The 25944-nt window shown below is 37.6% G+C and overlaps 4 protein-coding genes across 11 annotated transcripts in view; 3 read left to right on the top strand and 1 right to left on the bottom strand.

Annotated features, from left to right (window-relative positions):
• Positions 1-4266, top strand: part of LOC108364313 (uncharacterized) — an 8466-nt gene extending 4200 nt beyond the window's left edge. For both annotated transcript variants that reach the window (XM_017617946.1, XM_017617947.1), the window contains exon 5: positions 2397-4266. In XM_017617946.1, the coding sequence (XP_017473435.1) occupies positions 2397-2597 (201 nt within the window). In that variant the 3' untranslated portion in view covers positions 2598-4266. The remainder of the gene's footprint in view (positions 1-2396) is intronic.
• On the bottom strand, positions 4059-6539 carry Rcc1 (Regulator of chromosome condensation 1). The gene is made up of 3 exons (XM_017617945.1): positions 6185-6539; positions 5303-6074; positions 4059-5243 (listed from the first exon to the last, which is right to left on the bottom strand). The coding sequence occupies exons 2-3, from the start codon at positions 5988-5990 to the stop codon at positions 4375-4377; spliced, it is 1557 nt and encodes a 518-aa protein (XP_017473434.1). The 5' UTR covers positions 5991-6074; positions 6185-6539; the 3' UTR covers positions 4059-4374.
• Positions 6540-10952: 4413 nt separating this feature from the next.
• Positions 10953-19296, top strand: LOC108364311 (transcriptional repressor CTCF-like). 6 transcript variants are annotated; one of them, XM_017617940.1, is made up of 6 exons: positions 10953-11030; positions 15561-16103; positions 16165-17086; positions 18183-18877; positions 18962-19008; positions 19089-19296. In XM_017617940.1, exons 2-6 carry the CDS (start codon positions 15809-15811, stop codon positions 19155-19157), a joined length of 2028 nt encoding a protein of 675 aa, XP_017473429.1. In that variant the 5' UTR covers positions 10953-11030; positions 15561-15808; the 3' UTR covers positions 19158-19296. The 6 variants fall into 6 exon arrangements, with proteins under 6 accessions (XP_017473429.1, XP_017473431.1, XP_017473428.1 ...); XM_017617942.1 differs by having other exon boundaries at positions 10957-11030; positions 15630-16103; XM_017617939.1 differs by lacking the exon at positions 10953-11030 and adding an exon at positions 15411-15500.
• A 1545-nt stretch (positions 19297-20841) lies between these two features.
• On the top strand, positions 20842-23607 carry LOC108364310 (transcriptional repressor CTCF-like). 2 transcript variants are annotated; one of them, XM_017617938.1, is made up of 4 exons: positions 20842-20934; positions 21695-21994; positions 22064-22997; positions 23059-23607. In XM_017617938.1, exons 2-4 carry the CDS (start codon positions 21769-21771, stop codon positions 23510-23512), a joined length of 1614 nt encoding a protein of 537 aa, XP_017473427.1. In that variant the 5' UTR covers positions 20842-20934; positions 21695-21768; the 3' UTR covers positions 23513-23607. The 2 variants fall into 2 exon arrangements, with proteins under 2 accessions (XP_017473427.1, XP_017473426.1); XM_017617937.1 differs by lacking the exon at positions 20842-20934 and having other exon boundaries at positions 21694-21931.
• Positions 23608-25944: the final 2337 nt, after the last annotated feature.

Below are 25944 nucleotides of genomic sequence, written 5' to 3'. Positions count from 1 at the left end.
GGGGGGGGGGGGGGGGGGATTCCCTCTTCCTCTGCCACCACCAGCGGGTTCTGAAATGAATACTTTCAGACCTGGAGCGTCGGTGTATTCCAACGACGTGGGCAAGCCAGCGGAGCCGCTTTGTAAGTGCCGTCGTTGTAAAGCTCATACAGCTCATCGTTCAACCGTTTGGGGTACTCGCCGTCGCCAGCGTGTAAAGGCCCGTAAATCTTCCGCAAAATCTTTCTCTCGAATACTTCAAGAGCCGCCTCATCGGTTGTTGTTATTTGTCTATGCTTCTGCGCCATATACCATCACGGGCATGATGAGTGAGAGCGTTGGATTTCCATGCTGACATTATTATCTGTGTTAATGCTGGTTCCCAAGTAAACGAAATTCTCTACTTTCTCGAAATTATAACTGTCGACAGTGACGTGGGTGCCAAGGCGCGAACGTGCCGACTGTCTTCGTCTTGTCCTCGCCTATCAAACTACGTAATTTGCAGATTGAAATCAGGTTTACAAATGATTAAGTCGTTCTTGAACTTAGTGAGTTCGAAAGTTAAGGCCGATTCATCGTTCTAGTTGTGAACTAAAGTTGAAGTTGATTTCACCACTAAAAAGCGAGCAGAACTTTTCTAAGTTGCTCTCCCACAGAGAAAAACACAACAACAACGACATGGGGGAAAAGTTCTGAACTGATGAATTCATCATTCTCGTTCAGAACTTTTTTATTCCATGTGGTTGTTGTTGTTGTGCTTCTCTCTGGAAGAGCAACTGAAAAAAGTTCTGAACGTTTTTGAGTTAACTCAACTTCAGCTTTAATTTAGTGCCAGAACGTTGAATCCGCCTTAAAGCATGTCACTTTGCAACGGGCACTATGCAAATTGAGAGCAAATAAATAAATTGGCATAGCTCATCTCACAAAAGCTTTGAAGTTAAGTCAAGTGGTAGTGGTAAAGTTGCTGGAAAATTCTGAAATTAGACTGCAATCGCTTTTGTATGTAATATAGTAATATATCGCACACCGTCTTCAAAAAAGTCACAACTCAAAATTTGGCATTTTTGAGATTATGCGCTAAAAATGTACGCAGAGCTTTTGTTTACCTTTCAGCAAAAGCTGGAGTAAATCTTTGTTATAATTTGTTAAAAAAAAAAACCTAAGGTAAAGTCGCCCTTGCCCATGTGCTAAGAAATAGTTTTTCGCATTTTCTGACAAACGTATTATTTTGAGTTGTGACTCTTTTGAAGACTGTGTGCGATATAAGCATGTGCCTATATACAGTATTTGTCATATCTATAGTACCCTCATTTCAAAGTAATGTTTTTTGCCACTTATGTTTAATTTTCCATATAAGCCCAAGTTTAAAACTTTGTAAGGGACTACAAAAAATTCAACAAATTTTCATCCAAATTTCAAACTTTTCTCAGAAGTTTTAGAATTTTTTTGAGAAGAGAGTTTTATAGCCCATTCAATTTTAGTCTAACAATGTGCAAGTCTCAAGTGACTAAAAATTTCCGGTGATTTTTTTGTCGCATTTGCTTCCATATAACGAATAATTACAGTTTATTTTTATATTTAACCCGCAACACCTTCGGCTAAAAAAATTCTAATAATTAACGGTAATTTTTAGCCACTTGAAACTTGCACATTATTAGACCAACGTTAAATGGGCTATAAAACTATGTACTCAAAACTATTCTAACACTTCTGAGAAAAAAGTTTGACATTTGGGTGAAAATTTGTAGCAGTTTTTGCAGTTGGCTGCGAAGTTTTAAACTTGGGGTTACATATATGGGTTTTGTCAGAGAATGAACTGTATTTCGATTGAAAATTCCTAAAAATAAATAAATAAACATGAGCGGGAAACAATATCAATTTGAAATGGGTGTGCTATTGTATTGGTCTATACTGTATATATTTAAATATAACTTATTAATTAATAAATAGTAAAATTCTTTTATCAAAAATATATAGGTTTAGGTAAAAAAGGCTTACGTATTATGGCTGTTCAGCATATTTTGCATATGCTCCAGCATTTGCATATTCGTTGCATTTGTAACATTACAACAATAAAATGCACCCGGTTGTCATGCCCTTGCCTTGCCTTGAAAAAGCTTCTCTTAAGATCCATTTGCCGTTCTAAAGTGGCTTGAAAGTGGGGGTCCCTCCATTTGTGTAACAACATCGAGGCACACAACATAAGTTGAAGAAGAAACTCGGCCAAACACTTTGCTAAAGTGTAAGCGAAAAAATATTATTATGATGACAGTACGAATGGCAATTATAATAGGGAGGTTTTAGTTTTTTAAACTATAATTTTATTAAATTATTATTTTGGATGCATTTTACAAGTCGTAACACACTACCTACTATCCTCAATCTACTCAATTGTTTTATATTTCTTCCCTCGCCAGCTTTCTTCACACGCCAAGCTCCTGGAGAGCCAGTTAAGGTTTACACAAATTCTGCAATGCATTACGCTCGTCTTTTTGTTGGCTCTGTGTGTAGCGGTTGTCTATCTTTGGAAAACGCAATTGAATCGCATGTCCGGATGCATCGGCGAGGAGGAATGCAGCGCTGCAGTTGCAGGCAACTGTCCTGGGCGGAATCTATAATATTTACTTACAAAATGCAATTTGACCAAACAGCACCTACTGGCACCCACAGCCGCAGATAGGTTGCGTAGACGAGGTCATGGCAGCAGCAATGCTCCCGACAGCGAAGTTGACTGTAGCGATTTTGAAGAAGTTATCGGCGGCGGTGATGGTTTCGATTACGATGAATCTACTCTTGATAAGGGCGGTGTTGCGGGAGGTGGATACCTGCTTGGTCTGATCGCATTTGCACGTAAATTTGCGCGCATTATAATCACGATTTCGATGCTCTTTTGTATTATATTTATCTCGTTTTATTGCTGCTCCGAGCCGAGGGCAACAATAACCGCACTGGCTCCGCCAATTACACCTCCATCCACATCTATAGAGGTACATTTACGGACGCAGGCGCATAGAAGATGGCCATCAAATTGATGAGTTTATATCTAATTTATTATATTTTAAAATGCATTAACTATGAACAAAAGTAATATGGGCAATATATGAATTATGTCTGTACAAAATGATTTTTAGGGAGAACATAAATTTGCCTAAGCATATTTGTATACATTGTTGACGTTGTGCATTCTAGAGCAGGGATGGCCAGATTGTTTGCAGTCAAAGAGCCAGCAAGTGCTACGCAAGAGGTAAATTGGTTCTCAGGGTAAACGGGGTGTACAAAATACATTAAAAAAACATAATATATATTTGTAATGAGAGTCGAAATACAAGAAATTTGAATACGCTCTTAATACCCCTTCATGCTGGCTCTTGATGTTACCCCACATCTACCATCTAAATGTGCCAAGCCGGCTCCTAAGTTTAAAAGGCCACCTGGGAGCCACTTTGCCCATCTCTGTTCTAGAGCAAACGAACAAAATAAAAGCGCTGGCCAATTGCATATTTAAATTATGAAGTATGTAGAGCAAACCATGCACAAAAATATATTATCAATAGGGGATCGTTGAAGTCTTGTAAAGCCTACGGGGGAAAGCTTGACAACTCGGGCACCGTGCTAGGGCTTTGCAAGACTTTGAAGAATCTCCCTAATATTGTTTTGTAAAATCGGTATGATTATATCCCCAGACAATAGGATAATAAACATTTACATATTTATATGTTTAAGGTGTATTTGTGCGCATTTACTTTTCAAAATACGTATGTATCTATATTGAAAAAAACAAACTTAAATATATTATAAAATAAAGGAATAACATTCAGAAATATTGGTAATCATTGGTAGAAATTTGTACTTATTCACTGCGCCCAACAACAAAACGGAAAAGAAACAGCTAAGCCTGCGAATTTCATAAACAGAAAAAAGTTACTTCGAACGCAGCCAGTACAGTAAGGCCGATCTAGTGTGAAACCAATATAAGGGCAAATAATTCAAAAACCACATGCAGAAAGATGAAAATACATGCAGCTCATCAGATACATAACTACGTTTTCACTACTTAAGAAATATAAAAATTCAGTTAGTAATCTGTTTATTTTAGTTATGCTTTATTAAAAACCCAAAAATGAACTACATATGAGATGTACAAATACTACAATAAGTATTTCTTGTTCTTCCAAGTCTTATTATGTTTAATTGCATAATAATTATAATAAGAAATCAATCAATACAAATAATAATGTAGAGAACATCACATCAGCTTATGCTGGTGTGGGCTCTAGTCGTAACTAAGTGATTTACGTTATATTTTATTAACAGTCAACAGACGGGAAAACTATATTTAAACAAAAAGTATAAAAAACAAGCTCAATTCTCCCAGTTGTGATTCTCAGAGATTTTTTATTTCTTTTTACGCCCACGTTTCGCAGGACCTTTCCCAGTTTCATTGTTTTCAGATGTTTGCTTTTCTAGCTCCTTTGTATCGGCAGCTTGGATTTCCTCTGGACTAGCATCGCCATTCGCCTTTGTCGAATCCTCAGTGTCTGTTGATAGTTTTTCCTCATCTTTAGCTTTTGGTGCTTTGATTTCTTTATCCTGGACAGCTACCGCTAGTGCTGCTTTCTTCAATTGACTGACTGATTTACCTAATTCTGTTTTCGATGGCTTTGGTGGCTGCTCTTCGCTTTCGACCAAAAATATACTGTGCTGCCCTCCGCTGGACACACGAATAATTCTTTTACCTTCCGTTTGTTTGCTTATAATTTGTACGGGTTCTAGTGCATCATCATCAGACGCAGTTCCTAGCTGGTAATTGGAACCCATCCCCCACGAGTACAGTTTACCGTCGTCAGTTAATGCAAAAGATTGTGCCTCACCACAAGACACATAAACAACAAATTTGTCCGCCAAACTTTTTATAAACTGCAGCTCCTTGATGTCACTACTCACACTTCCGAGTCCAAGGCGGCCATAGTCGCTGCGCCCAATAGAATAACATGTGCCGTCATTCTTAAGTAGTAATGTATGATGCTGTCCGCCAGCAATTTGTTTAATATTTTGGAATTTCGTGTCAATAGGTTTAATAATAGTTGCAAGGTCTTTGGCATATGCCAACTGCTTATAATTGTTCAGTCCGAATGCCCAAATTTTACCAGTTTGCGATTCCCGCAAGAATGTGCAGTAATTTGTGGCCCATATAGCCTCGATTGGTTTGCCACGTTTGATGACGACTTCTCCCGGACGAAGCAATTCTGTTTTACCACGGCGACCTACGGAAAGAACAAATCAATTAAATTAAGTTACACAACATGTAGAATCCAATAATTACTTTCGCCGGAAGCTGATCGCAACGATACACGCCCTAATTGGCCTTGTTCAGCACAACCAACAGTGTAGACCTTTCCGGCACATGTAAGTATTACTAAGTGGTCAGCCCCGGAAGCGATGTCGCAGCATTTGGTGCCTGGCAAAACATCAATGGGAAGACGCTTATTTCCTTCAAGTGTCAAACCCATATTTCCATGTGAGTCGCGGAAGGAGCCCCATGCAAAAACGCGACCATCTTCCAGCAAACTGGCCGAATGTGAATCACCTGCTGAAATTTTAAGTACTTTTCCAGGTAGGTCAACTGGATGAGGTTCAAATTCCGAACCATCTTCGCTGCTATCACGGCCCAAAGCACCTTCATCATTACAACCGAACGAGTAAACAATGCCTTCGTGCGTCAAAACGAGATTGTGCATACCGCCCGCCCGCACGTCTACCACATTCTCTATAGAATCTACTAGAGCGGGTCTTTTGCGTTCGAATTTCGACTCATCGTCGCCGAGACCGAGTTGACCCATATCACCTTGCCCGCACACTAAAGCACGCCCCACCACGTTTGGCCGCTCAGGTAATGGCAGTAGAAAAGCTATACGTTGCCATTTTCGTTTCGGGGCATCTAATTCCTCATTGTTGTTGCTGCTACTATTTGAGGGGGTAGGAGCCTTTCTGCGTACGGCAATTCGCGGCATATTCTTAATTATTATTAAATGAAATTTGAGAAATTTACTGCTTGTATGGTTGCACTATCCGCAGAAACAGTGTGCGGTGAAACTCTTAAAAACAGATAAATTAACATTAAAGGTTAGACACGATTATAAAATTGTCGACGGTGATAGATATACCACCATGTGTAATTCAAATTTACTCAGTCTAATAAACTTACAATTTGTTAGCCTTTTTACGAATTTCACTAGGATGACACGCCGGCTATCATCCGGATGGAATTAGTAAAATTTAACTTTTGCGCCTTGATTTTAATGACGTTTTCTGCTGATCTTTTCGTATTTTGGCCAAACATATACTTTCTTCTGGTGATTCTAATAGACTGCACTTCAGATGTTTCCAAAATTTCAACGTTATGTCTGCACGCGCGGGAAAAACGGAAAACGGCCGGGTGTTGAAAAAATTAGGCTGGTTTTCTTTAGGGATGTCGGAAAAACATCGATGCACCGAGAATATCGATGCTTAGCTTCGTGGCATCGACATTTTTCCACTCGATGTATAAATGGTCGATGTATTGATGTTTTTTCAAAACTGACATCTGTAGTACACTGAGTAGAGCTGTAAAACTATCGATAGTCATCCCATTCGATGTTTTTGATAGTTGCATTGAAATTATCAATACTATCGATAGTATCGGATAATTTTAAAATACGTTGACGAAGCTATTTATATAAAGTTTTTAGTTTTGTTTAGTTTATGAAGAATTAGCTAATTGTTATCTAGCGATTTTCAGTAACTTTGTCCTTTCTGTTCGATTTTTTAAATATTTTAAACCGATAATATTAAAACCTAAAATCCCCAATCGTAGAAAAACAGATCGCTTGGAAACGTAAAGAAAACTGTATGTATTACAAAAAACTTTCATCAGTCAACTCCGGCTGCGCCACAGTATTTTTGCATAGAACTCACAACAAAATTTACGGAAAAGTCCATATTTCAAGCGTAGGTTAAAAGAACCCAAATCATTTTACAAATAGCCGAACCATACCCCGACTTCTACATGAATATTTGTCCAGTCAAAGTATCAAAAGAAAATAAAAGCATACCCAAAATGTGACAAACCCTGGCTTATATCAACAGTTTCTTCCATCGACGCAGAAGCACTAACACCATAGTAAGGTTCCAAAAAGATATTCAAATTAGTTTTTAACCGACTTCAAAAAAAGGAGGATGTTATCAATTCGTCGGAATATTTTTTTTTAGGTACGTTACCGAATAACTTTGGACCACGTCAACCGATTTAGATAATTATTTTTGCATCGGAAAGGTACTAATCTTTAGATCCGATCATTGGATCATGAAAAAATTAACGGTACTCTTAATTTTTTATATGAGAATTGAAGTCGGTTGTTGTTGTTGTTGTTGTAGCAGCATACAAGTTCCACAAAGGGATTTTGGGGAGTGTTGCTGGAGTGACAGTCCTTGGTCCTTGGTTTTCTTTTTTGCTTAAAAATTACTTGTTTTCAAATTTCATTACACCCGATTTACATGATTCAAGTACTTAAAGCAATTCTAGTTCATTTTCTTTTGTGTTTTCTATTTGCTTTTACACGCTTCAATGGGAAACAACGAAAATTTCAAAAGCAAAGCAAGAAAGTTGTAAAGACTTGACGGTACAGACGCGTGTGTTCTCGTCCCTTTTCTTCTCACTCCCTCTCTTCCACATGCGAGCAGAATTAAATTCAATACATACTTGAACCGTGTACAAACCTTCTATGCAAATCGGGGTATGCCCTTCGATGCATCGAAAAATATCGATGTGTATCGAATAAAAGAAAAAACATCGATATATTTTTTCCACTGACATCCCTAATTTTGTTTTCTATATGCAGGTATCGCAATGCAAGTCACAAGTATCGTAGAGTTCCATAAGACTAGGTTCACACAGAGAAACTTTTGTTCCTCATTTTCGGCAATTTCTCTTTTGGTGTTGCCCTTCGCGTTCACACAGAGAAATTCTTTTGTACACAGTTGTTGTTGTCAGCTGTGAACGGCCAACTAGAATTACTCAGACGAACGAGAGCACAAAGCGTGTTGCCCGAGCACAAGCAACTCGGTGCCCTTCCCCCTTCCTCGTCTCCACCTCTCCCACAACGAGTTGCCGCTACAAAAGTTTCCCCGTCTGAACCTTGACTAAGTAAAGTAACTCTTCTTCTTACCGTTTTGTCTGGCTGTAGGTGTGTTTTTGGTTAGACAAGGTTAACACAGAGAAACTTTCGTTGCTCATTTTCGGCAATTTCTCTTTTGGTAGTGCCCTTTGCGTTCACACAGAGAAATTTCTTTTGTACACAATTTTTGTTGTCAGCTGTGAATGGCCAACTAGAATTACTCAGACGAATGAGAGCACGAGCAACTCGGTGCGCTTCCCTCTTCCTCGTCTCCCCCTCTACCACAAGTTTCTCCGTCTGAACCTAGACTTAGTGTATTGGTGTTTTTGGTTCAGTGTCTTAAGCTCGTCGGCGATTTCAAGCATCCGTTGATGGTTACCCCAGCAACCGAGGCAATCGGAGATCGTCGTGTCACACGTACTTGTTGTCGGCTCGCGTTAATGGAAAATCAAAAATTTTTGATTTTCCATCAACGCGACCGCTTGACAAGCGGTCTGTTTGATAGTGGCGCAAAGCGTTGACAAGCATTAGTGTGTTAGTTTGTTGTGATATATAAAATGAGCAAGTTCGCGGAAGATAAAGATTTTACGTTGCGGTTTATTGAAATTGCAAATGGTGTTGACGCTTTATGCTTGAGTGTCGCCGGGCAAGCTTCAAGCACCCGACATTCAACCCGACACTCACACATGTACTCGTTGCTGGGGTAACCATCAACGGATGCTTGAAATCGCCGACGAGCTTTAGTGTATTTTGAATAAATTGTAATAGAAATAAAAGAAATTGGAAAAGATAAGAGCGCATGCCAAAAAATAGGTGATCTCAGCTATAGGTATTTTTTGGCAATCAGCTGATAGTTAGAAAATAAGTTTTTTCTTTCTTTCCTTCCCGCGTGATCTTGTTAGCCTGAACACACAATAAAAACGACGAGCTACGGACCACAGCTGCCAAATTATTTTAACACGTACTCTTATGTAGATAATTATTTAGGCGACGATTGGGCTAAGCGACGACTGTGGTTGTGACCAGATTAGATCTATTTTTATTTTTCCAGCGACATATAAGGTTCTTCCTCTTCTTTTATGTCAAACTCATACAAATTCATGTTGTCGCTGTCGCGTAAAAAAAAAAATCATGTCATCATCGACAAAGCGTTTAGATAATGAAGATAGCAAATTGGAAGCTGTGGCCCGTAGCTCGTCGTTTTCAATGTGTTCAGAACATGTATCTCTCGTTCGTGAGTCAGGATCATCGTACAGCTGAGATCACCTGGTTTTTGGCATGTGCTCTTATCTTTTACAATTTCTTTCATTTCTATTACAATTTCTTATATTTCTATTACAATTTATTCAAAATACACTAACACACTGAACCAAAAACACCAATACACTAACCAAAAACACACCTACAGCCTGCCAAACACACACCTACAGCCTGCCGGAAAAAGTGGTAAAGCTGAAATTAGTCAAGAACGTAAACCTACCGGTACGTAAACCCGAGTCAGCTGACACGATCTGTCTTACCAGAGCACCATGTAAATGAAAACTCAACAGCGCAGAATCTTTCTGTAGTTGTAGCCCGTAGTGCAGAAATCTGCGGAATTTAGATTTTTCCGTGTCAGCTGATTTCTCCTTCTTTAGATGGTTGCCACTTCGTCAGTTTTACAGATGGTAAAAAAGATATAAGTTCCTATTCAAAATATGTTTAAAATATTTGAAATTTGCTATTGAATAAGGTTTTTGTTGAAAACTAAGTAGTTTATATTTAGCTAAAATCTATTATAGCACGAAAAAATGTAATTGAAAGGGTAAGTTTACGAAAAGGCATTGATGAGTGGCAACAGTGTAGTAAGCAACACTGAGGACTCCAGTAATCGACAAAATTCTGCGTATACAGACTGCGTTTAAGTATACTTTCTGCGTTCGCGGCTAATTTCAGCTTAAGAAGAGTTACTTTACTTAGTGCTCATTTACACACGGCGATTTTTGTTGCCGCAACTCGACGTTTGTTGGAGAGAGCGGGACGAGGAAAGGAGAGGGGCACCGAGTTGCTCGTGCTCGGGCAACACGCTTTGCGCTCTCGTTCGCCTGTGTAAATTGAACCGCTGTTCACAGCTGACAACAACAATTGCATACACACAAATCTCCGTGTGAAAATGAAACGAGCAAGACCAAAAGGGAATGTGAAAAATCGCGGCGACAAAAGTTTTCGTGTATAAACGCAGTCTTATGGAACTGTACGATGGTCAGGACATCGTACAGTTTCATAAGTAAAAACACTATCAGCTGATTGGCAGAAAATGCCTACAGCTGAGATCACCTGTTTTTTGGCATGTGCTCCTATCTTTTACAATTTCTTTCATTTCTATTACAATTTCTTTTATTTCTATTACAATTTATTCAAAATGCACTACCACACTGAACCAAAAACACCAATACACTAAACAAAAACACACCTAGAGCCTGCCAAACACACACCTACAGCCTGCCAGAAAAAACGGTAAGAAGAAGAGTTACTTTACTTATGGAACTGTACGATGGGTCAGGATGCCAGGATGGTGTTTAGCAAATACTCTAGTACAATTTTGTAAAAAAAAGTAGTAGATCATTGCAAAATTGTCTAAAATATTTTATGTTCATTTTTTTCGTTTTATAATTTCGCTAAATGTTAGACAAATGCAGGATTACAATTTTATCAGTATTCTTAAAGCTATTACGTAGATTTTTAATGTTTAGAGTAGTATTTTTCGAAAAATTATTACTTACGCTCTGTGCAGCCCTGCAAGAGCTATTCACACGCTACAGTACTAAGGCTATTCATACGCCATCTTTTATTGAAGTTTTACAACAGCTGCAAATGAAAACCGAAAACTTATTTCTCCTCTGACGGCAAAAATCGAAGGTGTGTAAAATTTTATACGAGGCTTTAAAGTGCTAATAGTATAATTATTGAAACCGCAAGGATTTTCCGTAGAAGATTTGCAAGAGAACGCGTTCAGTATAAAATTATTCAATATCAAATATTTGATAGATACTTCATAAGTTCTCNTCCTCATTGTTGTTGCTGCTACTATTTGAGGGGGTAGGAGCCTTTCTGCGTACGGCAATTCGCGGCATATTCTTAATTATTATTAAATGAAATTTGAGAAATTTACTGCTTGTATGGTTGCACTATCCGCAGAAACAGTGTGCGGTGAAACTCTTAAAAACAGATAAATTAGCATTAAAGGTTAGACACGATTATAAAATTGTCGGCGGTGATAGATATACATACCACCATGTGTAATTCAAATTTACTGAGTCTAATACACTTACAATTTTTTAGCCTTTTTACGAATTTCACTAGGATGACACGCCGGCTATCATCCGGATGGAATTAGTAAAATTTAACTTTTGCGCCTTGATTTTAATGACGGTTTCTGCTGATCTTTTCGTATTATGGCCAAACATATACTTTCTTCTGTTGATTCTAATAGACTGCACTTCAGATGTTTCCAAAATTTCAACGTTATGTCTGCACGCGCGGGAAAAACGGAAAACGGCCGGGTGTTGAAAAAATTAGGCTGGTTTTCTTTAGGGATGTCGGAAAAACATCGATGCACCGAGAATATCGATGCTTAGCTTCGTGGCATCGACATTTTTCCACTCGATGTATAAATGGTCGATGTATTGATGTTTTTTCAAAACTGACATCTGTAGTACACTGAGTAGAGCTGTAAAACTATCGATAGTCATCCCATTCGATGTTTTCGATAGTTTGCATGGTTTGCATTGAAATTATCAATACTATCGATAGTATCGGATAATTTTAAAATGCGTTGACGAAGCTATTTATATAAAGTTTTTAGTTTTGTTTAGTTTCTGAAGAATTAGCTAATTGTTATCTAGCGATTTTCAGTAACTTTGTCCTTTCTCTTCGATTTTTTAAATATTGTAACCGATAATATTAAAACCTAAAATCCCCAATCGTAGAAAAACAAATCGCTTGGAAACGTAAAGAAAACTGTATGTATTACACGAAACTTTCATCAGTCAACTCCGGCTGCGCCACAGTATTTTTGCATAGAACTCACTCCAAAATTTACGGAAAAGTCCATATTTCAAGCGTAGGTTAAAAGAACCCAAATCATTTTACAAATAGCCGAACCATACCCCGACTTCTACATGAATATATATCCAGTCAATGTATTAAAAGCAAATAAAAGCATACCCAAAATTTGACAAACCCTGGCTTATATCAACAGTTTCTTCCATCGACGCAGAAGCACTAACACCATAGTAAGGTTCCAAAAAGATATTCAAATTAGTTTTTAACCGACTTCAAAAAAAGGAGGATGTTATCAATTCGTCGGAATATTTTTTTTTAGGTACGTTACCGAATAACTTTGCACCACGTCAACCGATTTAGATAATTATTTTTGCATCGGAAAGGTACTAATCTTTAGATCCGATCGTTGGATCATGAAAAAATTAACGGTACTCTTAATTTTTTATATGAGAATTGAAGTCGGTTGTTGTTGTTGTTGTTGTAGCAGCATACAAGTTCCACAAAGGGATTTTGGGGAGTGTTGCTGGAGTGACAGTCCTTGGTCCTTGGTTTTCTTTTTTGCTTAAAAATTACTTGTTTTCAAATTTCATTAAACCCGATTTACATGATTCAAGTACTTAAAGCAATTCTAGTTCATTTTCTTTTGTGTTTTATATTTGCTTTTACACGCTTCAATTCTGTTGACTTCAAGTTTTTGGTTCTTTAAATGGGAAACAACGAAAATTTCATAACCAAAGCAAGAAAGTTGAAAAGACTTGACGGTACAGACGCGTGTGTTCTCGTCCATTTTCTTCTCACTCCCTCTCTTCCACATGCGAGCAGAATTAAATTCAATACATATTTGAACCGTATACAAACCTGCTATGCAAATCGGGGTATGCCCTTCGATGCATCGAAAAATATCGATGTAGGTACATTTCGATGCATCGAATCAAAGAAAAAACATCGATGTATTTTTTCCACTGACATCACTAATTTTGTTTTCTATATGCAGGTATCGCAATGCAAGTCTCAAGCATCGTAGAGTTCCATGAGACTAGGTTCACACAGAGAAACTTTTTTGCTCATTTTCGGCAATTTCTCTTTTGGTGTTGCCCTTCGCGTTCACACAGAGAAATTCTTTTGTACACAGTTGTTGTTGTCAGCTGTGAACGGCCAACTAGAATTACTCAGACGAACGAGAGCACAAAGCGTGTTGCCCGAGCACAAGCAACTCGGTGCCCTTCCCCCTTCCTCGTCTCCACCTCTCCCACAAGTAACGAGTTGCCGCTACAAAAGTTTCCCCGTCTGAACCTTGACTAAGTAAAGTAACTCTTCTTCTTACCGTTTTGTATGGCTGTAGGTGTATTTTTGGTTAGACAAGGTTAACACAGAGAAACTTTCGTTGCTCATTTTCGGCAATTTCTCTTTTGGTAGTGCCCTTTGCGTTCACACAGAGAAATTCTTTTGTACACAATTTTTGTTGTCAGCTGTGAATGGCCAACTAGAATTACTCAGACGAATGAGAGCACGAGCAACTCGGTGCGCTTCCCTCTTCCTCGTCTCCCCCTCTACCACAAGTTTCTCCGTCTGAACCTTTTTTACGCGACAGCGATAACATGAATTTGTATGAGTTTGACATAAAAGAAGAGGAAGAACCTTATCTGTCGCTGGAAAAATAAAAATAGATCTAATCTGGTCACAACCACAGTCGTCGCGTAGCCCAGTCGTCGCCTAAATAATTATCTACATAAGAGTACGTGTTAAAATAATTTGACAGCTGTGGTCCGTAGCTTCATTCATTGTGTGTTCAGGCTAACAAGATCACGCGGGAAGGAAAGAAAGAAAAAACTTATTTTCTAACTATCAGCTGATTGCCAAAAAATACCTATACCTGAGATCACCTGTTTTTTGGCATGCGCTCTTATCTTTTCCAATTTCTTTTATTTCTATTACAATTTATTCAAAATACACTAACACTCTGAACCAAAAACACCAATACACTAAGTCTAAAATCATGTCCTCATCGACAAAGCGTTTAGATAATGAAGATAGCAAATTGGAAGCTGTGGCCCGTAGCTCGTCGTTTTCAATGTGTTCAGAACATGTATCTCTCGTTCGTGAGTCAGGATCATCGTACAGCTGAGATCACCTGTTTTTTGGCATGTGCTCTTATCTTTTACAATTTCTTTCATTTCTATTACAATTTCTTATATTTCTATTACAATTTATTCAAAATACACTAACACACTGAACCAAAAACACCAACACACTAACCAAAAACACACCTACAGCCTGCCGGAGAAAATGGTAAAGTTGAAATTAGTCAAGAACGTAAACCTACCGGTACGTAAACCCGAGTCAGCTGACACGATCTGTCTTACCAGAGCACCATGTAAATGAAAACTCAACACCGCAGAATTTTTCAGTAGTTGTAGCCCGTAGCGCAGAAATCTGCGGAATTTAGATTTTTCCGTGTCAGCTGATTTCTCCTTCATTAGATGGTTGCCACTTCGTCAGTTTTACAGATGGTAAAAAAGATATAAGTTCCTATTCAAAATATGTTTAAAATATTTGAAATTTGCTATTGAATAAGGTTTTTGTTGAAAACTAAGTAGTTTATATTTAGCTAAAATCTATTATAGCACGAAAAATTGTAGTTGAAAGGGTAAGTTTATGAAAAGGCATTGATGAGTGGCAACAGTGTAGTAAGCAACACTGAGGACTCCAGTAATCGACAAAATTCTGCGTATACAGACTGCGTTTAAGTATACGTTCTGCGTTCTCGACTAATTTCAGCTTAAGAAGAGTTACTTTACCTAGTGCTCATCTACACACGGCGATTTTTGCCACAACTCGACGTTTGTAGGAGAGAGCGGGACGAGGAAAGGAGAGGGGCACCGAGTTGCTCGTGCTCGGGCAACATGCTTTGTGCTCTCGTTCGCCTGTGTAAATTGAACCGCTGTTCACAGCTGACAACAACAATTGCATACACACAAATCTCCGTGTGTATACTCTAGTACAATTTTGTAAAAAAAAAGTAGTAGATCGTTGCAAAATTGTCTAAAATATGTTATGTTCATTTTTTTCGTTTTATAATTTCGCTAAATGTTAGACAAATGCAGGATTACAATTTTATCAGTATTCTTAAAGCTATTAAGTAGATTTTTAACGTTTAGAGTATTATTATTCGAAAAGATATTACTTACGCTCTGTGCAGCCCTGCAAGAGCTATTCACACGCTACAGTACGACGGCTATTCATACGCCATCTTTTATTGAAGTTTTACAACAGCTGCGAATGAAAAGCGAAAACTCATTTCTCCTCTGACGGCAAAAATCGAAGGTGTGTAAAATTTTATACGAGGCTTTAAAGTGCTAATAGTATAATTATTGAAACCGCAAGGATTTTCCGTAGAGGATTTGCAAGAGAACGCGTTCAGTATAAAATTATTCAATATCAAATATTTGATAGATACTTCATAAGTTCTCTACACCATTCGTCGTGAAGCGTCGCGGCTCTGCGCTGTTCCCCGCTGAGTGTCGCTCGAAAAGACGGTTCACAGTCTTCGGTAGGCGTTAACGTCTGCCAAATTATAAGCGACCTCTGTGAAGAAATAATTCAAGAGATCAACATAAATATAACCGTCTAAAATGTCTGAATCAGTTGATGGAGATAGCGAAGCTCAGGATTTAGATGCTTTAATGCATTCTATACACAAGGAAATTACGCTTTGTCTGTCTGATGAACTAGATACTGCTAAGCAGGAATCACCAAAAATCAATCCAGATGAAGCTGTTAATTCTGCCGAAATGGAAAATAACCTATACTACTTGGATGAAGGTGGAAATATATACCTAACGTTGAACTCGGAAAATACTTCAGATACTGCATGTAGTCAAAAAAGAATTGTTCAACCTGAATTAGAAGCCGAACCAAAGCGCAAGGGTGAGTCTTTTATGCCATCATTAAATTAATAGGTACATAATAATTCCATATTTCTTTGCAGCTAAATGCACGAAGGATGGACAGGTAAACAATGATTCTGTTTCCAAAAACTATATGGTATATTTAAAAAATTCAAAGGTAAAAGCTAAATCGGAAGAAGACGTCGATGATCCAAATGATGAAATCTATGAGTTCGATGAGCTGGAGGAACCAACTGGATCGCAAGAAGGTCAGGAGATGTTGTTAACGAAAGTCATACCTGTTAAAGCAACAGATTCTGTTCAAACGATTACGCATAAGTGCCCACATTGTATTTATCGAACACATAAACGATACATGTTATCCCGCCATATGAGATCCCATTCGGACGACCGTCCGTACATTTGTTCAATGTGCGATCGTGGCTTCAAGACGAATATCACATTACAAAATCATAGGAATGTGCATCTAGGAAATAAGCCGCATCCGTGTTTGTCGTGTGAGAGTCGCTTTACCACAGCTGGAGACTTGGCCAGGCACGTTCGATACAAGCATACCTTCGAAAAGCGTCATAAGTGCACTGAGTGTGATTATGCTACCGTCGAAATGAGTAAGTTACGGCGCCACATTCGTGCGCACACTGGTGAACGTCCATACCAGTGCCCTCATTGCACCTACGCTTCGCCGGACAGTTTTAAACTGAAACGACATTTGCGCACACACACCGGCGAGAAACCCTACGAATGTGATATCTGCCAATCCCGGTTTACACAATCGAACTCACTTAAGGCTCACAAACTTATACACAGCGTGGATGACAAGCCCGTCTTCCAGTGTGCGCTATGTCCAACGACATGCAGCCGTAAATCGGACCTGCGGATTCACGTACAAAAGCTGCACTATTCTGATACGCCAATTATATGTAAAAGGTGCGGCAAGGATTTGCCCGATCGGTATAGCTACAAGATGCATGTTAAAACTCATGAAGGAGAACGTTGTTACAGGTAAGTTGCCGTAGTTTTTATACCCGAGCGCACTTGTGCACTAGGGTATTATAACTTTGCTCACATAACGGTTGTCTGTAACAGGATGGTATTGAAAATGGGCAAAATCGGACAATAACCACGCCTACCTCCCATATAACGGTAATATTTAGAAATACGAAAACTGCGACATTTTAGTAACTACTGAAAATTATTCATTCAAAATTGATAACTACAATAATTTTTAGACGAAAAATAAGATTATTATACATTTTTGGAAAATGGGCGTAACTGCTGCCCCAATTTTTCCAAACTTGGCACAGTTGTTGGCCTTGGTACGACATACCAAGTAAATATTAAAGCTAATTGCTTTAAACTTCCATATTTCGAAATTTAACGACGCTAATTTACTCAAAATTGATACTAAAAACAATCCCTTGAAAAGAAGTAACATTGTTTGGAATTTCGGGAAATGCGCGTGATATTGCCCACATATGACTATATACATATCGCTAGCTTAGAGTGAAAAGTTGCTAAGTCCACTTTTTATGAAAACTCATATTTTGATATAGGAGGCTAAAGAAATTGAATACGCATCGTTTCAAAAATTATAGAAGTACTTGTTTTATTTTTTCCTCTTCATAAGCAATAAAAGGAAAATTTGCTAACTCCAAAAGAAGCACCACAAATCCGATAAGGCCAAAATAATACGACATCTTTTAATAAATATCGAATCCTTCTCATCCTTATGGAGTTTTGCTTTGCTTTAAACGCGCAAAATGTTTGATTCAAAGTCTTGCGAAATAGTAAAAGAAAATGGCTATAGGAAGATTTTTTACTCTCCTGTAAAATTTTTAAAATGGGACTTAGCAACTTTTCTTTCTAAGCTAGCGATATGTAAGTTTATCTCATTATGTCTAACTGAACGTTCTATCGAAGGTTTTTAAAATAGGGGCTTACCATGTAGCGGTAGTTTTCGGGAAGGTGGAAATCATATATTTAATACTTGTGCCGGGTATTTAATGTTCGGCTCCGCCCGAACTTAGACTTTCTTACCTGTTTTTTTTTATCTTTGGTATGCTATCAATAATGGAACATTTCTTTCTACATCAATTAGTTGTGACCAGTGCCACTACAAATCGATTTCCACGCGAAATCTGGAAATGCATAAACAAATTCACAGCGATGAAAAGCCATTTGAGTGTGATAAATGTGGACAAACCTTCCGACAGAAGCAGCTACTTGGGCGTCATATAAATATTTATCACAATGAAAATTACGTACCACCTCCAAGGCTTGAGAAGACACATCACTGTCCATATTGTACGCGTGTATTTGCCCATAAGGGTAATATGGTACGGCACATGCAGTTGCATGATGTTGCTGAGGAGAAAGGCAAGAATGAAATAAAAGTTAAAGTTGAAACCGAGCACGGGGAAAATATATTAAATTTCGAAGATTCCTATATCGACGAGGAAGATGAAACAAACAGCGTTGAAAACTTTGAAGAGTATGAAATAATCGAGGAAATAGAAGAAGCAGAAGGCGACATAACTATAGAAACATTGGAGCCCACTACTAGCAAATCACACAACGTAAGGAGTGCCAAAATAGTGAAACCAAAACAGGAGCAAGTAAAAGAAAATAAGTATGGTATAAAAATAGAAAATGAATTTGAAGCAATAGATGAGGATGACGAGAGTGGTTTGCCTGGTTATATGGTCGTAAAAGTAATGCAAAGTGACGATGAATTAGAGGATGACGGTGATGATTGTGTTATTTTAACTAACTTGGAAAACGTAAAACCGACAGGTAAAATACACTACTGCAATGTATATATTTAAAATCAGAAATTATCGTAAATACAACATTTTTGTTTATTCTTATTTTCTACAGATAATAATGAAAACAAGGGGGATGCTGCAAATTGTTTCGGCTTCAAGGTAAAATATGGTACCATCATTGACCGTAAAAAAACAGAGATTTAATATGTTGTTTTTTCTTTTGTGTATTTCAAATATAGCTCGAAGAAGGCGAAGATGATGATGAATTTGAGGAAGCTGTTTTTCTGAACATAGTCGAAGAAAATTAATGTATTTAAGAAGTTCTACTTTATTTTTAGCTGCTTTGAAGTACATGTATGTGCATACATAAGTATCCATATGTACGGTGACGAACAAAAGTATTGGTACAGAGAATTTTTCGCAATATATGCAAAGTTTTTTCATTCTTATTTCTTTTCGATATTTTTTTATAAAAATTTAGTTCATACTACACCAACAATCATAAATATGAAATCTCTAAACTTTGTGCAAAACACGGGAATATTCAATCAATATTCAGATTTCATGCCCCAATCAATTTTAAATTTATAAGGCTCTTAAATTTGAATGGCCCTATTCCATGGCGCAATAAACAGGTGAAGTAATAAAACAGCCTTCTCGCTTTATTTTCTGACATTCGGCTGCCTTAACGCCTGTATGCAGCTCTCAAGAATATACTCCCATATTAAAAATTAATACATATTTTGTTCAAAGTAATTGGTACAGCTATGAAATTTTTACACCACATAAAGAAGAGGTAGATGTCATTTCAACACCCGGTTAAAAACTATCCTAAACTCTCCTTCGATAATGAATGGGGTAAGAGGGTGGTCTTCGGCTCGATAACTTGCCCATTCTCCAGCGTAACGGAGCATTCGTTATCCAATGTATTCTACCGTCGAATACAATAAAATTTTTTAAACTAAAATTCAATTTACAAGTGTTTGCATTTCTCAAAATCTGGGCACGAAGTGTGGTTTTTTGCGTTGTTGTTTTTGTTGTTGTAGCGGCTACAACAACCCCGCCCAGATCGGCTGATATCTCAGTCGTTGCCGTCGAGTTCCACTAACGGCAGCCCCAAGAAGCGTGCAGCCTCTATGGGGTCGGTCCATAGGGACGACGCCGTTAGGGTTGTGGGGTTTTCCGAGCATGCGAAGAGATGTTTCGAGTCGTGAGCGTTCTCTCCGCATGCCGGACATTCGTTCGGCACATCCGCATTTAACCTACTCGGGTAGGAATTTAGCCTGCTGCAGTAGCCAGAGCGAAGTTGGGCTATTGTTGTCCTGGTCTCCGTCGCGTCAATGTGTTGATGTCAGAAGTTGGTTTTTTGCGTTCCCGTGGGTTTGCACATTTTACCATTTTTGAGAGAAAATTTTTCGCTTACTCTACTTACCAGATCCGGTCCGGATTGTAGAGGAATGAACCTAGTCACTCTTTTTTTTCAACTGGGTGAAACTTGAAAGCAAGCGCTTGATCGCGTAACCAGGGATGCCACTTTGGTAAATTATTCCTATAATTGGTAGAAAAAGTTGGTAAAGAGGTATTTTTTTCATTTTGATAGATTTTTGTTAAAAGTCAAGTAAAGTGGTTCATGCTTAACCCTCTAATACTATGTTCTGACCAGACATTGGCAAAGGGTGCCGGTTTTGTGACTTTAAGCCTACTCATGATTCAATAATAAAAAAAAAAGAAAAATTTATATCTTGATACATATGTTAGAATATAAATAGCCAATGGAGACCGCTCATTGCTCTTCAAGAGCAATATATATCAGAGCTTATATCTTGCCATCTATTGCCGGCAATTTAGTAGTTCGACGGCTACATTTTCATTTGCACGAAAACTTCGTGGCTGCAACATAATTATTATTTTAATATAAAAGCTTGGATGTAACTTGTACTTGGATGTAAAATAATGAAACTGTACGATAGAAAAAAGCAGAACGCGAGCGAGAACATCGAATTTCGAACCGATGTTATCGATGTTTCAAAAATATCGATGCATCGTTTGCACATCTACTTGGAAAAACCTTCGTTTTTGTATCATCTAAGGGTGGGTAACTCTGTAAATTTCGGTGTGCTGACTCAGTAACTCCAACTCACTTTAATGAGTCAGCACAGAGAGCTGGCACAAGTGTGCTATCGCACAATTGGTATGTGCATCGAAATTATTGACGATGTTAGTAATCGAAATCGATTTAGAAAAGGTTATCCTTAGCTTCTATTCGTAGCTGGCCGGCAAAATTTTAGAAAGCTGATTTCAACTGGTGAGTTCATTTGCGAATTAATTCCCTACTTAGTTTTGCTTGAGAGTTGTCACATAAGAATCTGTTAAATGGGCTATGCATGTAAGCGGTTACCCAACGCATAGCACTTCACATGTAGAATTCTGTTTGGTTTTGATTTTTACGTAAAAATGGTATAGCAGTGCAAGTATGCATAACTGGGCTATTCGCCTTGCTTCTTGTTAAATTTGGTAGTCGTATATTCAATTGATGGTTAGACTCGTGATGCCATCTATTATGGTACTTTTTGGAAGATCGTATTGTGGAATGTTTCAGCTCATCAATTGAGTTACCACATCGACACAGTTCTAAACAATGCAGCCGAACCGAGCTATGCAAGTGTCAGCACATCAACTGAGTTACCATATCGACTCTGAAGCACACTGAGCTATACATTGTCAGCACATAAACTGAGTTACTGAGTTACAAATTTTGTCAGAGGTGAGTCTGAGTGTGCGGCACAGTTCTGAGAGTCAGCACAGTAACTCAGCACAGTGCTGAGTTACCCACTTCTAGTATCATCAAATGAGCTGATTCCTTTGGAGTACCACCAGTCAATAGTAAACTCAAAAGATCATCGTAAAACTAAGGCTAAAATGTCTGAAACGGTTGATGGAGATAGTAAAGTTCAAGAAATGGATGCACTAGAGCGTTCGACACGTACGGAAATTACGCGCTGTCTGTCCGATGAACTAGATGGTGCTAAGCAAGGATCAACAAATTGTATTCCAGTTGAAGATAAGACTTCAGAAGCTGCACGTAGGCAAAAACAAATTATACAACCCATACAACCCGAATTAGGACGACCACCAAAGCGCAAGGGTACTCACCCTGCTTATGCTGTCATTGAATTAATACATAATTGCCTCACAATTATTTTTTTCTTTGCAGTTATTTGTACGACGCCTGCAACATTAAATAATGATTCTATTCCGGATAATTATAGGATAGATTTTAAGAATCCAAAGGCAGAAACTAAATCAGAACAAAACGTCGATGATCCATCTCCCACTGAAGCAAATGATGAAACACATGAGTTAGACGAGCTGGGGGATGAACTTAAATCGCAAGAAGGTCAGGATATGCCATTATTGAAGGTCATGACTATTAAAGCTACAGATTCTTCTCAATCGGCCGTTCTTAACTGCTCACATTGTAATTTCCAAACAAGTGAACAATACATGTTATCTCGCCATATGAAATCTCATTCCGACGATTGTTCTCACGCTTGTTCAATATGTGGTCGTGTCTTCAAGAACAAAAACAAATTACAGGATCATATGAATGCACATCAGAGAAATAAGCCATTTGCGTGCTTGTCGTGTGACAGTCGCTTTATCAGATCTGGAGACTTGGCCAGGCACGTTCGATACAAGCATAGTTTTGCAAAGCGTCATGAGTGTAGTGAATGTGACTATTCTTCCGTAGAAATCAGTAAGTTACAGCGTCATATGCGTTCGCACACTGGTGAACGTCCACACAAGTGTCCTCATTGCAGCTACGCCTCGCCAGACAACTTTAAACTGCAACGACATTTGCGCACACACACTGGTGAGAGACCCTACGAATGTGATATGTGTCATGCGCGGTTCGCGCAGTCCAACACACTTAAGTGTCATAAACTTATACACAACGTGGACGACAGACCTGTCTTCTACTGTGCATTATGTCCAACTACCTGCGGTCTTAAAGCGGTCCTGCGGAGACACGTAAAAAAGCAGCACTATTCTGAAACGCCAATTGTATGCAGCAGGTGCGGCAAGAATTTTCCCGATCGGTATAGTTACAAGATGCATAAAAAAACTCATGGAGGAGAACGTCGCAGGTAAGTTAACATAGTTTGATTTCGAAGATTCCTATATCGACGCTTAACATGAAACCCACAGGGCTAAAAACAATGAGGAATGCGGCGTAATCGAGGAAATAGAAGAATCAGAAGACGACTCGACTCTCGAAACATTAGAGCCCACTATTAGCAAAGCACAAAACGTTAAGAATGGCATAATGGTGAAGCCAAAACAGGAGCAAACAAAAGAAAATCAGTATGACATTAAAATAGAAGCCGACCTAGCTATCGAAACGTTGGAGCCCACTACTAGCAAAGCTCATAACTTTGAGAATGGTATAATGGTGCAGCCAAAACAGAAGCAAGTAAAAGAAAATCAGTATGGTATTAAAATAGAAGACGACTTAACTATCGAAACATTGGAGCCCACCACTAGCAAAGCATACACCGTTAAGAATGGCATAATGGCGCAACTAAACCAGGAGCAATTAAAAGAAAATGATTATGGTATTAAAATAGAAAATGAATTTCAAGCAATAGATGAGAATGACTAGAGCGGTTTGCCTGGGTATATGGTAGTAAAATTTACTTTAACTTTTTTTTGGGGGAAACGTGAAACCCATAGGTGAAATACAAAAACAGAAAGAAATGGAAATAAAAGTTGTTTAGCTTACTGTTTTTTTTTTTTAACAGATAATGAAGAAATAAAAGGCGATTTGCCACAATTGCTTCAGCTTCAAGTTATGGTAACATCGTTGTCCACAAAAACAGTTCTAATATGAGTGAAAATCTCTCAAGTGGGCCACCCAAAATTGATCAAGATTTTTTCGCATAAATCACTATTCGGCTTACATCCATAAAAAAACAAAAATAAATAATTGATTAATTTTGCAAGATTCGAAGTTTTACAAGATTTATTGTTATTAATTTTTTTTTATGAATTCAGTAATTCTTTATTATCCACTGATTCATAGCATGTATCTTGCTGATTTTTTTCAGGATAACAGTTAATTAGACACGCTTTAGCGTGATTGTTTCAATTTTTGAAATAATCATTATACAATTTTTAATTTTTTAAAAAAGTTTTTATAAACAAATAGAAATATTTATTACTTCTCGATCAGATTTTTGAATCGTTTACATTGAATATCAATCCCTATTCTATAATACATTATTTAAAGAAAAAAACATGGAAACTTGCACAGATAAATAAAGAGGATAGTATAATTGTTTGTGCCGCACAAACAAAATACAACTAAGCACTTTTTAACACCTCCAAAATAGTTTGCTATGAGCTATGCTGTATACCTAAACGAAATATAATCCTTGGTGAAAAAATGTATTTGTGGATTGTTGTTCAAGGACATATGTATGTACATACATATGTATGTATGTATATGTAAATCCGCCGGTCCGCATACCTACAACTTTGGCGTTGCGTTGGCATCGAGTTTCAACGACAACAGAATGCAGAAAGATCGCATGCGTCGGTCGTCAGCTGTTGCAAATAAAAAAAAATTATGTTAAATATTTTTGCTTTTTAATCAAATGAGGACAAGAAATATAATTTTTCATGCAATTATTGATATGAAATATTAATTTATCTTCATTGTAGAAAGAATGATACAAAAAAAAAATATAGTTTAAAAAACTAAAACCTCGCTATTATAAGGTGTCAGGTATGTAACTTGATAATATAATTCGCTGCATCTTTTAGGCGCATCAATATTACATAGTTACATCCCGAGCTAATAAAAGGTAGGTAAAATAGAAGGTAGTTTCATTTATTGACATTCGTTGTTGTTGCTGACCACTTGACTTTTAACAAGTTTATGACATTTGACTAAAATCACGCTACCAGATTCACTAGCAGTAAAATTTTTGTTTCTTGAAAAAGTAAAAAAAAAATTTAAAGTCAGTGAAGTTGGATGAAAATATCTTCGGTGTCGGTAGGGATAAAATTTGCGAAGATTTAACGCACAGCCCAGAAAAAAAATTTCTAAGGGCTACACCTTTTCCAAGAGTACTTCAGAAAGCGTCAAATGTATTTCAGAAATTGTAAAATGTACTTCAGAATAGTCAACAGTACTTCAGGAAACGTAAAATGTACTTCAGAATGGTTAATTGTACTTCAGAAACCGTAAAATGCACTTCAGAAATCGTAAAATGTACTTCAGAAAGCGTCAAATGTATTTCAGAAACCGTAAAATGTACTTCAGAATAGCCAATTTTACTTCAGAAACCGTAAAATGTACTTCACAATAGTCAATTGTACCTCAGAAACCGTAAAATGTACTTCAGAAACCGAAAAATGTACTTCAAAAGACGAAAATTCGCATGTAATAGACTTTTCATATCAATTCAAGTCTATTACATGCGCCACACGCTTTTCATATTTAATGACTTTTGCTAAAATCTCAAAATCAAAAGTTATCAAAACGAATTCTATGGGACTGAGAAATATTATTTTCTACTTTTTAGTCCATTTATAAAAGCGTGGTATATTAATAAGTTTTATTTTAATTTATATATTTAGAATTTGTTTGGGCATGCAGGTTTTTCGCCCATTCAATTTATGAATTGAGTGGGCCACACACACGTACACGTAGAATGAGCTATATTTTTTTTATTATTATTTTACAACGCTTTTAACAAATTACAATGTTGTGTGTCCAGACACCTTTTATAGCTATAAAACCTATGCTTTGCAAAGATCCTATAAAAGTCTAGACATGTCATATTAAAACTATAAAAACCGGTTTTCATATGGGACAGCTTTGCAAACCGCTTTTTAAAACTCAGAGAATATCCCTATTGTGTTTTGTTTTTGCTTTGAAAGAGATAAGGCTAATGTTCAATAAGCTGATAATTGTAGTCTCATTTGCATACTAACAATAAATCATAAATTTTGTTAAACAATTTTTTTTTTTTTATTTAGCCCAAATAAACAACGATATATGTAGTTAAATAGTCAAAAACATATGGG

The sequence above is a fragment of the Rhagoletis zephyria genome, unplaced genomic scaffold, assembly GCF_001687245.7.
Source record: "Rhagoletis zephyria isolate East Lansing unplaced genomic scaffold, Rhagoletis_zephyria_1.1 Rzeph_scaffold_01523, whole genome shotgun sequence".
Classification (NCBI taxonomy): Eukaryota; Metazoa; Arthropoda; class Insecta; order Diptera; family Tephritidae; genus Rhagoletis; species Rhagoletis zephyria.
The sequence above is the reverse complement of the archived record's forward strand: the minus strand, read 5'-3'. Positions and strand labels throughout refer to the sequence as shown.